At 31.8% G+C, this 13,922-nt stretch overlaps 1 protein-coding gene across 1 annotated transcript; it reads right to left on the reverse strand.

The window, feature by feature from the left end:
• Positions 1-1,200: 1,200 nt before the first annotated feature.
• On the reverse strand, positions 1,201-13,922 carry TRIADDRAFT_170 (uncharacterized protein; the record flags this gene model as incomplete). The annotated part of the gene is made up of 15 exons (XM_002112745.1): positions 1,201-1,291; positions 1,415-1,488; positions 1,578-1,643; positions 1,717-1,788; positions 1,898-1,938; positions 2,033-2,128; positions 2,692-3,214; positions 3,333-3,443; positions 3,662-3,877; positions 4,146-4,315; positions 4,947-5,457; positions 6,563-6,936; positions 6,985-7,236; positions 8,046-8,241; positions 13,833-13,922. Coding segments are annotated over 15 exons (2,883 nt in total), but the record flags the coding sequence as incomplete, so codon positions are not given.

Raw genomic sequence — 13,922 nt, forward strand, 5'->3', positions numbered from 1 at the left:
CATGATTGCTTTCTTTGACTAGGCGTAGGACTAGCAGGAGGTCTAAAATTCATTCCTCGTTGATTCGGTAAAGACGATGATCTCTGACTTACAGTTGGGCTAGGCGGAGATTGTGGAGATCGTCTGCCGTTGACTACCGGTATCCCTATAGGCTGACTAACTGGCAATGAGAGATTTGGTTTAGGCTTCCTTCCATTTGGATTTGCAATTGGATTTCCAGCTGAATTAATTGGATGAGGTCCGCGAGTGGCCGATGCGTGTCGTGGCGGAACATTCTGATGTATCTTAGGATCACCTGCTGGATTTTGATTACTAACACGATCTGATACTGATGGCGGGGGAAAATTGGATGATTTGATCACAGACTGAGGTAAGGGAGGAGGCGGTGATAAACTATCTGGACTAAGTATTGGCTGTGGAGGCATTGGTGGCGGTAATGGAGAAGCTTCAGGGCTAATATTATTATTGCGTGCTGGAACCGGATATGATTGAGGTGGCTGCACATGTGAACTCTTTGATGCTGTGTTAGACCAATACCTTGGTGGGTTAGGTTCTTCTTCACCTCCATCTGAGACATCTTCATCCACTTTAAACTGAACGCGTTTGGTTCCCTTGGAATTAGCATGATATTGTCTGTTTGGTTGATGCTTTTCTTCTTCTAGGTCATCGAATGAGTACTCTTCCATATCATTAGGCCTCTTAGGCTTATCTTCTCCAAATATAGCATGCTCTTCTAGTTGATCTTTAAAGCGTACACTTCGTTTTTGTTTTGGTTCATTATCACGAGATTGTGAATGACCATTCAAGTTAACGCGACTCCCTCTGGGTAATTCTTCGAAACGTAGATCGTCATCATTCCTAAATTAAAATGCCATCTTATTAATATTTTGCGTTAAAGATAGTCCTTTAACCTTAATTAATCCTTACTTATCCATATCAAAATCGTATAATCGAGGAGCGCTTCCTTGATTTACACTTCGAGGATCACGTTGATCAGTGATTGTTGTAGGTAGAATATCAGGCGATAGAGAATCAGGACTCGTTGGTGATCCTGTGGAGTAGTTATAACAATAATCTTAGATTAATTTAACATTTCAATTTAGCCACAGTCTTATAAAGAATGGATAGGCCTTAATTTTAAAATATTAGATATAATTGATACAAATATTTAAAAATACTGATCACTTTACCATTGGATAATAGAAGTGTCCCCAATCCATGATATAACGCGGCCTTTTTAGCAATTTCCAATGCAACCTCATTACCAGTTCTTTGCATAACTTCAGCAGCCCTGATTTATAAATTATATAGGAGAAGTACACGAAAGATCAATACAAAATATTTCTTCATAGTTTACTAAACCAGCGAGACAATAGCATTATGCTTATTTATAAAATTTCAACATAGAACGTACTGTTCTTGAGATATTCCAATTAAACTACGTCCATCAACTGTTAAAATTTGATCACCAGCTTGTAAGCGACCATCCTATTCAGATTAATTTATTTACGCCAAATATCATTTTTACTGAATAAAAACATGAGATCAAATTCAATATAAATTTTCTTATTACAAACCTTATCAGCAATGCCACCTTTAACAACAGATTTAATGTAGATTCCACACTCTTGTTGATTAGTGCCCTAATAGTTATCATTGTAGTGTTAGAATTGTATAAAATTATATGAGTAGGATTAATTATTCAATTATACATACCCTAGCGGCGACTATACTAAGACCAAGACTAGCGCCGCCTTTGTAAAAGGTAATGTACTCAATTTCGGCATCCTGAATTATAAAATAATTCCTTCATTATTGCGATTGAAAACACACACATTTTAATAGGCATTAATATTTATAAAAAATTTAGTATACTATCACGAATGCAAAAATCAACCTCTGAATCGCTTTCTGGTAAATATCCAGGTGAGACATTATCTAACTTATAAAATCCTATTGTAAAAATAAGACATATTAATAAAATGAAATCGATCAATATTGCTAAAATCAGTAAATTCGTTGAGCTAAGTACTATATTTACTTTCAGTATATTCGATATCAACAAATCCCCGTAGCCAAACAGTCCATGATCCACTAGCTCGACTCTGACTTGTAAGTCGGCAAATATCTTAAATAAATTAGCAACAATAAATCGATAACTCACATTATTATCGCTATAAATAGATAATAAATCAGTATGATCGCAATCATTATTAATAGTATAGAAATGGTTATTGAAGTAGTAATACTAGTGATTAAAGCGTAATATACAACGATAATCATATCTTGATTTCTATAATATACATGGGCTATTTAGATTATTTAGTCATATTTCATGCAATAAATGTAGCAAAAAGTTTATTCTACACTTCTTTAACTCGTCTAAATGCAAGATCTTAGCTTAATTTACAATCTTTCGTACTAACATTGAAGCTTCAATATCGCTATTAACTAAGAATTGATATGATACTTTAATTAATGATAATTAATTATCGTATTCGATAGTATTAAAACTACTTTAATAGTCTAGATTATTGTTATTACTATAATATAGCTTTGCAAGTGCGTATATTAATTTATTAGTGATAATTAATAGCGATATTACTTTTAAATTCTATAATGCAAAATTAGGAGCAAAGAAAACCGTATAAAATTTTCGTAATATTTTATTATAATATAAGTTGTAATTACCAGATTTACTAAATTCAGATAGGAAATCTTCCAAGCCAGGCGGTATCCCTTTAATCATTTCACATGTATAACCATCCTCAGGTAATATGAATGGAATCTGTAAATTACCATCTTCTTCCACTTTCACTTCGAAACCTTCCGCTAGTAATCTTGCATCTACAGTATTAGTTGCTAGAGCAATCATCTTATCGGCTGCTTGTCGCGATATTTTATCCTCTCTACTTTCATTACATTGTTGATAATTGTCCATAATAACACGAAGTTGTTTAGAGTTTAATAAGGCACACCTTGATACGGTTACTTCTAAGTCAACGATTCCTTTAGGTGATTTTAAGAAAAATAATGCTTGGTAGATTCGCGCTAAGTGACTTTCAGCGGCTAATTCTAGGCCTTCTTTATGTGCCCAAGATTCAATGTAACCAAGACGATTAATAATTCGTTTAGCCCAAATTTTTTTACATAACCTTGATTTTGGCTCTAAAACTAATTTGTTGAATAGCAGGCGATTGACATAATGAAAGACCTAAATAGGATTGACAGAAACAGAATATAGCATCGATGAATATCACATTGTTTCCATAAATATATTTTACAGCAGAAATGATTCATTAGAAATTAAGATAGAATTAAGAATAGATTACATGAGAAAATAGCTGGACGGTTAAAGCTGCATTAACACCACAGTTTCGTAGCAGTCGTATCGCTGCTGACAACGTCCGAAGTATATCAGACATAGTGGGTTTATATCCTTGCTGAAGGTTCGTTACAACTTTAGGATCCATCCACCTAGTTGCCGATTTTGCCGAAACGTATACTTGTTCATCGTGTGATTCAATTGACAGTAAATAACGTAGATCATCTATAAGTAGAATAAATAAAAAATTAAGCTTAACATTGTAAATATAGCATTACAAAATGAGCTTAAATCTATCAAAAATACTAATATTTATTTACCATTAGTAATATCAACATCTTGTGATTCATCTAGAAAAGCTGGCATAACGTAATTTAGCTCTTGCTCAACACATTGAGTTAAACATCGGAAAGTACTATCAACGGCTTGTTTTAAAACAGTCTGAACATCGTAAGTAGCATTACATAAGTGTACATCCATTTTAAGAAAGTGTAATAATTCTGATGCATTAGCCATCCACAAAGCCATTAATGATCCATTATTTGGGTTTTCCTGTTGAATGCAAATATTGAAATTGTTTAGTACCTTTAAATCGGTGTTGTTTATCCACTTTAGTCCATTCTTACAATATAAAATTTAAATATCAGAATGGTGGTCTTCATTTAAAAAGAAGATCAATTTATAGCAACTTGCTAAACTATCATACGATAAAATATAAAGTTGATAGCTATATAAAACTTATACTCACAATTATAAAATGTATATAGATAAAATGATTATAAAAGTACAGTTATGATCGATCATAAATTGTAATTATTACCTTGACAGTGTTCCAAATCATTCCGGCCACTTTTTTCAGTTTGCTACCGATGAGTTGTTCTCGTTGTTGTATCGATAAGTCTGGTTTATATTGTGGATTGATTAAATAACGAGCGGAAATGTATAATATATAAGATGGTGATAACTTAAACCCAACATTAATTTCATTAACTTTGGAAGTAATAGATGAAAAGAAAGTATCTTCAGCGGACTCCAAATAAGCAATAGTTGCTGGCAATTCATAATCTTGTTGATCGTCTAGTTCATATTCAAACGGTAATATTGATCGTTTCTAAAGAAAATTCAGGGCAACACCCAAATTAATTAGCAGATAATAACAAACGTTATTCAATACGAATAAAATCTAAGAAATTATATTGGACATCATTAATTTTACAATATGGCACTTGTAATATAAATATGGCAACGTTAGATATACCATATATAGAGATTATCTTCACTTATATATATAATTGCAGACGATGATTGAATTTTACTGTACTATGTATTCAAGAATTGGCTAACAGATGCCAAGTATATCGAAAAAAGTAAATTTTTAAAATCATAGGAAGAAATTATTCTAGGAAGCTACGTAATAGAAAAGTGACACTAAGCTATTGGGCAGTAGTCTGTTATTACATTTTAATATGCAATTAACTTATCAAATTGGCAATTAATAATATTATTACCACTGCAGTATATGTTGTATTGAAATAAGCGGAAAATTTTTTACTTTCTATATGAACTAATTTATAAAAAGGTACCTTTTGACGATCAAGTTCTTCTAGTTCTTTTATTTTACCGCATAAAGGATCGCAATATTTAAATGTCAAGAGACTTCCAATGCGTAGGCGATTACCATGTTGTAATGATGTAGTGGAATAAATTTGTTGGCCATCAATGTATGTTTCAGCCGCACCTTCAGAAGCTGGTGTGACTGTAATGTAGCCTTCAATGCTAGCCATTATGCAATGTCTTGTTGCGACATCGGGGCCCAATATCCGATTATAGTCGCCGCTGCAATTAGGTGGTCGTTGGCCTGAGCCAAATTCTGTTGTAGTAGAACGCAGGATAATAATTCTTGGTTTATAATTGACGTCTGTCCCATGTGGTGGAATTTCAAGTAAATAAGGCAAATCATCATCGTCGGAGTCATCATCTTGGCCAGCATTATCGGATTCGTAATTACTATCATCTTCTTTAACAAGATGTTTTACATCACGTCGTTGCCGTAGCTGGAACATAATTGATTCTTCTGGATATCTCGAAGCGACAGCTAGTGGACATTCATGATCGTCTAGAATACGTTGTTTCTTACCACCTAACGATTCGCCACCACTAGTATCACTATCAGATGTTCCAAGTAGATCGGGTGACAAAATAACCTAAAAAATTGAAAGCAAGATAGTTAAAGTCTTGCATCTATACTGCCAGTAATATAATACTTTATTTACAAACTAGCCGAAAAAAACATTCCCGTTCTTTACATAAAAATCTTAATCAGAATAAATTCTTATCATAATACAGAATCTCATATTTTAGTGTACTATAACTACTTTTACAGGATTATACAGTAATTATGAAAAATACAATATGCGCATATACTGTACTAGTAATATAATACATATCCGGCACTAGCCCATGCGAAAAATGTGTTCTACTTTATATAAGTATTTAATACTGCGGTTACAGAGCAAGTAGTATGTTATATCAATTATATAATTCTTAAATGGATTGTAAATACTCTAATTATTTATATAGATATTGCTTAAAACTATAGCTGAAAAGGTAGTATAGATTTAATATCAATGACGATATCGACAACCGCCATTTTGACGTTACTGTACATTCATATAAATTAATCATGAATAATTGACGTGCTGAAAGATGATTTAAAGTTTACAATAGTTGATATTGATTACCAACAAAAAGATTATAGAGCTACGGTGATCTAAGACATATTTAATACTCTTGATCCGTCGAAAATAATCACTAATTGACAGCAAGTATAACTTTAATTTACGTCCCAACCATCATTTCTGAATTTAATAGTTCATGTACAGTACTAAATTAGTAACTTAATAATTCAATTTCTTACTACACTATCTATTATTCACCTACAGAGCTTGATTGCTGCGATTAACAAATCAGATGTATGCATAGCATGATAAGGAATAATATATAGTAATATCTATAAGGCGAATATATTCAAATGCAAATATATATAATGTAAAGTATGCGATGCTATATGAAGAAATTGGATTATGAGTAACATAAGTTATGGCTAGTTATATACATCGCCGTATAATATACTGTAGGTATCATGATAATATTTCGGTAAAATTATTAAGTAACCGCATTATGCTGTTACTACCCTCGAATTTTACTTTACCATAATATATGCTAATTTAATAAAACTTGGCAACTGTAATCTAGTATAGAAGCATTGAGAATAACGATGCTCACCAAAACAATACAATATTCAAGAGGATCCTCTTTCTCAAGTCCATATTTTTCTAATGTTTCCAATAGAACATCTTCCGTAGTATGACTCATATTAAATAATAAAGTTTTATAAGGAACTTCAGGAAATAAAGTATTAGCGTAAATTTTAAGTGTTCCTGTTCGTGGTGGACGACCATCTACTCCGCCATCTAATTTCGATTCGATTTTTTGTTGTCGACGTCGTCTCATAACTGCTTCTGGGTTGGATATGCTTCGTGTGAAACTCGTTTCAGGTACTTCACGATAGAGTTCTTTTGCTACGCCATTTTTATCGTTATGACCAGCAACTCGGCCATTACCATGAACACCATTCTGTTGCGGGACTTTAATATGACCATTGCCTGGTGGGCCCTGTTGAGCATTTTGTAGGGCTGGTGATGACTTAGCTTTATGATTCATAGCTTTCGTTTTATCCTTGCCTTTCGATTTTTTGTTCTTAGTTTTATTACGTTTACCTGAATTAGCATCGTTTGAGCCTTCATCAGGCTCATAATTATTTTTTAATAAAAATCTTCCTTCTCTATCGTCATAATTCCAATTTAATTGTACTACCAACGGATGCTCGTGGTCGGCTAATTTTCGCTCTTCTTTTGAAAAGAATGTTAACGAAAATCATCACTCAGCTTCATTATAACGATATCGATCATTTCTAATATTAGCTATTAAAAGTTAAATTTAGATTTCGATCGTAAACACAAAGAAAAACTTTTACTCGCACTCATACAAGATTAGCTGTTATAGTATGCGTATTCATATCACTAACTCAAAATTTAATATAAGGGATCCAACAAAATGCGCTAAGAAATGCTAAAGATAATTGTCTAACTGACAATTTAAATTTTTGGAAGAATATAATTAGAATATCACTATATTCATATTGAATATGAATATAGTTGATCTTTTCAAGATCTTTTACGTAGTTTCTTTACAATCATGTAAATTAATTTACTAGGAATGATAAACTGATAGTGGATAAATACTGAGAGGAAAATTAGATCTTCGGCGTAGATAATGCCAAAGATTTATTTATTTATATTTTCCGTTTGAAGGTCATCATGCTGGAAACATAAAATGAACTAAATACTCCTAATTGATATGTATTTAATGAGATAGAAAAGTCAAATAAACGGGAACTGAGGATATAACGTAATATGATGTAACGATTAGCAATTTATAGTAGCCTGAAGACTGAAACAGCCGTGGAAAGGACTGAGTTGAAGATAGCGTAATTAACGTAATCGATTCATCTTTGGATGGTTTACGATAGCAAAAATTGAAGTTTACTGTACAATATATTATCTTCTACAACAGCCTAAAGTTATACTAGCTAAGGGTGGAATAAATTTTATACTTCAGTTGCAATATTTACGCACATAAGATTGCAACATTAGCTTACCTCCGTTTGGATGCACCTCATATAATGAATAATTACTTCCGACCGATAGCATTCGCATATCGGGTCGAAATTTTTCAATTAAAGTTTCTTTAATATCAGCGCATTGATCTTTGCTAGAAACTCGAATACATTTAGTGGCAACTTTAGAACCAACTTCTTGAAAGAAAAATCGCATTACGCCATGGAATTCTAAATCCTAAATAATTTTAAAATTGCATTAAGGATTCCATTAACATTTTTATATTATTAAATAGGTTTTAAATCTATTTTTCTATTCTCTTATAGTTAAAGGTCAGGGGTTATATTTTTACTTTAAGGCTCTATAGTATAGTCAAAAATTGATATGAAGCTATACAAAATCTAGAACTACTAGAAAAAAAATGAGAGAATTGAATACCTACAAATTAAATTGCAATTATAAAATTTAAACAGAAAAACCTATGCGATACGAAATTAAGTCTCAATTACGTGAAATTAATGATAGATGCGAAGTAATAGATTTAAAAGCTTAATTCTACTCGTAACTAGAATCAACTTCCATCAAATAAAAATTAAAGAATTACTATTCGAAAAGCGATCAAATGTATAATTTAAAATTCCTGTCAATAACTACTTTAACTATGTTGGGTTACTTTTATAGCAATAGCGTCAGTTTACGGCATAAACTAAGTTATATAACATCTTCTATCTTTAGATTGATTAAAAAATCTTTAGTATCAATCTAAAATAGAAAAAAATTGAAAACTTTTTGTGTTAAAACGTATGACAACGAAGATATCCGCACAGTTGTGGTAATAACAGTATTTCCTGCAATCAAAGTTAAAACACCACTCATTGCAATTAAAGATCATCAGACTTATATTCAACATATATCACATATTTTACATATTACTTTATAGGAATGATATTTTAAGCTTAATTCTACTTCAATATAATGCAATTAATCACTCTTAAGAATTGATTGCAATTTGGGGAACAAAATTTACCGCCAAAATTAAAGCAATGTGAATCTAGTTAAGAAAAATCTAAAGTTTCAGCTATGTTTATATTTTAGATACTTGTGTCTTGCAATAGAAATTTTTATCCTTACAACGATATTTGTTTACGACATATAAATATGGAACCAAGATTGCATTTGACTTGAGCTTAGCTTATGATATAAAGTGCTTCAGTAATTAGCAATAAAAAATTAAATGGCTCCTAGTCAATATATCTTATCGCATCGAGAGGCGGTAAAAAGGATCAACACTAATTCCATCATTATTAAATTAATTATAACTATGAATAATTAATACCGCAGGAAATTCCTTTGTAAAATATTCTATAGTACAGTAGAAGTAGACATCTATTTTTAATAATGTATCGTTAACGTCTAACGACAAACAAATATAACTATAAAGAACAGTTTAACAGAGACATTTAAAGTAAGACAAGCTCTATCAATAGGATACGATGTGTCAACTATCGTGGAGCAAAAGTGTGTTCACTAACCAACCAACACTTACGATGTGGGTGCTAAATGTTGACTATAATCATTTTAAAATATTTATCAATTAAAATTTTAAGTTACTGTTATATTAACGTTGCAGATGCATCAATAATTATATTCCATCTACTAACATCCATTGCTAAGGGTCACCTTTCCTTAAAATGAAGAAAAAATTTACGTGATTTCGAATGAATAGAATTATTTTTAGCCATCCCAATTACTATGTCGAGTAAGAATCCAAATGGTTACTAGTTTAGGCTATAGAAAGTAATGGACGTGATAAAATACATTCTTTCAGTAATCTGCCTTCGCTTAAATTGGATGGATACGTATTTAAATAATATCTCATTGTGAATTGGAATGAAATAGTTGCTTTTAAAATTGGCTATTAAAGGAATCATTACTGTAAGCATTCATTATATTTCATATTTTAAGAGCAAATTGGAAAGCACTACTGTAAATTTTAGAAGTTAACGTACGAAATTTAGTGTTTAGCTTTTGCTATTCAAGATTCTATTCTGGTAAGATATACTAGAAAGGATGTAATATATAGTAATATAGCACACTTATCAATGATTTGTAGCTTTTAAATCAGGTTTCTATAGATTTTGAGATAATATGTACTGTTATACTAGATATAAATCATTTACAGTGAAGGAAAAGTAAACTTGTACCAGTTAAAGTTAGCTCTGTCATTGAATATATCTAAAAATAGTTAATAAATCGACAAAGATAGTTTTTACCATCGATGATTACGAAGTAAAATGAGTTAAAGCCTTTATGAAGCTAAAGAACAGCGAAATGGATACGCTATAGTCCGCTATGACTACGCGCAGCGATCATTACTGCTTAAAACTTGCTGTCGATTTGAACAAGTCTTCAGCAATAGGATAGATTGCTAATGAAAAACAGATGTCATATGATTACAGTCTATTTCTATCAATAAAACTGAGGAAAAGAAATTAAACATCTCCGAAGGAAATCAAAGGGCAAGAAATTTAGCTCACGTAATCGGATACGCATACGTATGCAATGACGGTCTATATTATTATTAAATATCTATTGCGATCTACCGGTTAAAACATGCTCTCGATTAAAATGAGTCCAAAAGTAATAGGATAGATCGACGAAAAATTGCTTTTATGCAATTACGGTCTATTTCCATCGATAACAACAGGCAAGAAAGAGATAAAACACCTCTGAACGAAGCCAAACAAAAAGAAAATGGACTCGAATAGTTGGATATGCATCATATAATGACGTTCCGTATTATTCTCGAACATGTGTAGTAATCAGACACTAATTTTTCACTTAAATGAGTCTAAAATTGGTAGTTAAATCGATGAAGGAAGGTAACTTGCAATAGAAATACAATCTACTTCCACCGATAATTTAATAACTGCCGAAAGAAGATTAAGTAACGATGAAGGAAGGCACGCATAAGAAAGAGGGACCTACTAGCCGGCTATACTCGCATGTACGTTATTAGATCATACTAGAGATTAACTATTTAACTTTATTAAATAGCTACATTTTGAATCAAATCTGAATCCTTCTCAATCTGTAATACTAGATATTAAACTACATTTTCATAACTCATTATAGAGCCATAATTCCAATCAGATCTGTAAATAGTCAAACCAAGATTGAAACTAAGAATAAAAAACTTTGAACCATCGGCAAAGTTTCGATTGTAGCAGTATAGACAAGTCAACGATTAATCCAGAAAATGCTCTTGAAATTGCTATCAAAGTGATATTTTCTGTCGTAAAACAAGCTCGTGGATTAATATTTCTAAAAACTTTATAGTTGTTAAGTATATAAAAGCTTTGAATAATCGGTAAAGTTTAAACTATAAGAGTACGGACAAGTCAATGATAAATCTACCCAGAAAATGCTCTTGAATTGTTATCAAGGTGACATTTTCCATCACAAAACAAACCTGTGAATCAATATTTTCTAAACTTTTACATGTTAAATCACAGAAATGTATAGCATGTACCATATCTCTGAATGTAAATTGGATTGGGGCCAAGTCGACAAATTTTCCTTTATGGTAATTGAAAATAACTGAACACGAGCTGAGTAGACTAGAAGTCATTAATTGCATGCTATTTCTAGTTGCCATTTATTCCTTGAGTAATTGATTATAATCATCACTATCGACTAAGTACCAGCACGCGTATATCATAAAGTCCAACTGTCATTATCATCGTCTATGTATCAAAATTAAAATAAAGTTTTATCCTATCACACAAAATGAGGATTATTAGCAAGATAATCTTTGTGTAGCTTAGTCGATGATCTGCAAGAGTGATCAATGAAAATGTCATTTTGGTACAATAAGTATAGAAACGCAATATAACTGTTAAAAACTTGTAGGCCATCATATCTTGACAGCGTTTAAATTAAAGGAGATTACTTGGAATATATTTGTTTCAATAATTTTAAAGTTTGGGGAATTGAAATGGAAAAGGGTGTTGAAAATATTGAAAAATACCAAAGCTATATTACACCCTGGGCAAATAATCTGGAATTGAGAATGTCATATTACCGACTTGTGACTGTACGGAAATAGAGATCAAGATACAGTACAGAGTACCAGAAATGATTTATTAATAATTCACATTTTCCTCTATTAGCTATAAAATTGGATTTAATTTTGACAAGTTTATGGACGAATAGAAATTGTATGTGAATTTCAATATAACGAAATAAATAACCGCTCAACATGGGAAAGTTGTTCATACATTAAGCAAGATATCTCTCGAACAGGTTAAATTTTCACCGCTTTGAAAGGGATCATAATTTACTGGAGAATCATCGTTGAAGCAATCGTGGACTATGGAAAACTTGCGGCTATTAGGAATAGTCATAGCTGTGTTTTACTCATTTCGAATACATGTGTTAACATTATAAATGTAGCGATTGGAATAGTAGTCATAGCTGAAGTTAGCTAAAGCGCGTGGATCAAGAGTCCATTTACAATGGATAACTAAAACGCCCTTTCTAACGTTGCCATAGTTAAGACGCGACTATAATTTATCTTACTTTGATGATGGAAGATTATTTTGAAATTACTCCTAAACTAGACATAAAGAAGTTAATGCGTAAAACTAAATAAAGGAGTTTTATTCTATAGCATTCTTGTGATCGGTGCAAAGACATTTATCCTCAGTAAATGTAAATCCGGTAACCTTCAATGTCTACTTTAGCGTTTATTCTTTAAATAAATTACAACTTTTGGCTGTTACGGCTAAAAACATCCGACAATCTTCTAACGCCCAAACAAGTGAAAACTATATTCGTCAGTGATAATGGCACCATTGATGAAAACTATGTCGATTATTAGAATTTCAACGTGATATTGAGCCAAGAATATCAATTTTCGTTTTTAAATACAGTAGCATATTTTTAGCGTAATTCTATCAAGACTCATTCATCAGTTTTAACGGTTGAGTCGGTACATGCCTTTCATCAATTTGGATGAGACCAGAGAATAAACACTCTATGCAAAAGTTTTGATAGTAAACCGGTACTCTTTCTAAAATATTGAGTAACCCTAATGGTTATGAGTTTGTCAATATCAAGAAATAAATTTCAAATCGAATCTTGAATCCATTGCAATTATTTTTTCCTCTTGCAGGGTAATCAATTATAAGGATTATCATTCTTATTGCCCGAGCGAAGTGCTATACGAGTAGTTACAACGACGGCCGCTATTTGCATTCGAAGAATGTTATGTTGACAATGCTCCATTCTAGTAGTATATGAGCTTGAAATTGTTCTAGTGGATGATTGAATGTCTGATGTGCGTCGAGTAAAATGGAAAACGATGAACATATTCTATCCTCTCATTGAGAACTACGTTACTCCTAACTTTGATCGATAGGCAAGTAGTGTAAACGATTAAAATGTAGCCGTCTTGGTATATTAATTATTTAAATTAATTCTTAATGTTCGTCGTAGCCATTACGCCACCTACGGTCCTTACTCTGTCTCGTATAACATGACTAAAGTAAAGATGTAATAATGATTGAAAAGCTATCATTAAATAGAAGTAAAAGATGTGGAAAAATGAATCGGTTTCCGATAGAAAAGATTACTTATTCACTATTACTTGATAAAGTAAGAAAAGAAAAAAAAGAGAGAAATGGAAATAGCCTACATAGCCACAAAGTTAACAAAAATAGTAAATAAAGAAAGTTTTACTCATGTTGAACGATGATGAATAAGTAAAATACTACTGAAGGGAGATGTCGAGAATCGACACGGATGTATATACATATTTTTTTTACCTGTGATGGTTGAGAAATTTCGAATAGATCTAGTCGACTGCTATTCCATTGCTCGATAATCTTGGCCAATCTTTGATGTTCTTCGGCCTT

The sequence above is a fragment of the Trichoplax adhaerens genome, genomic scaffold (assembly GCF_000150275.1).
Source record: "Trichoplax adhaerens TRIADscaffold_5 genomic scaffold, whole genome shotgun sequence".
Taxonomy (NCBI): domain Eukaryota; kingdom Metazoa; phylum Placozoa; class Uniplacotomia; order Trichoplacea; family Trichoplacidae; genus Trichoplax; species Trichoplax adhaerens.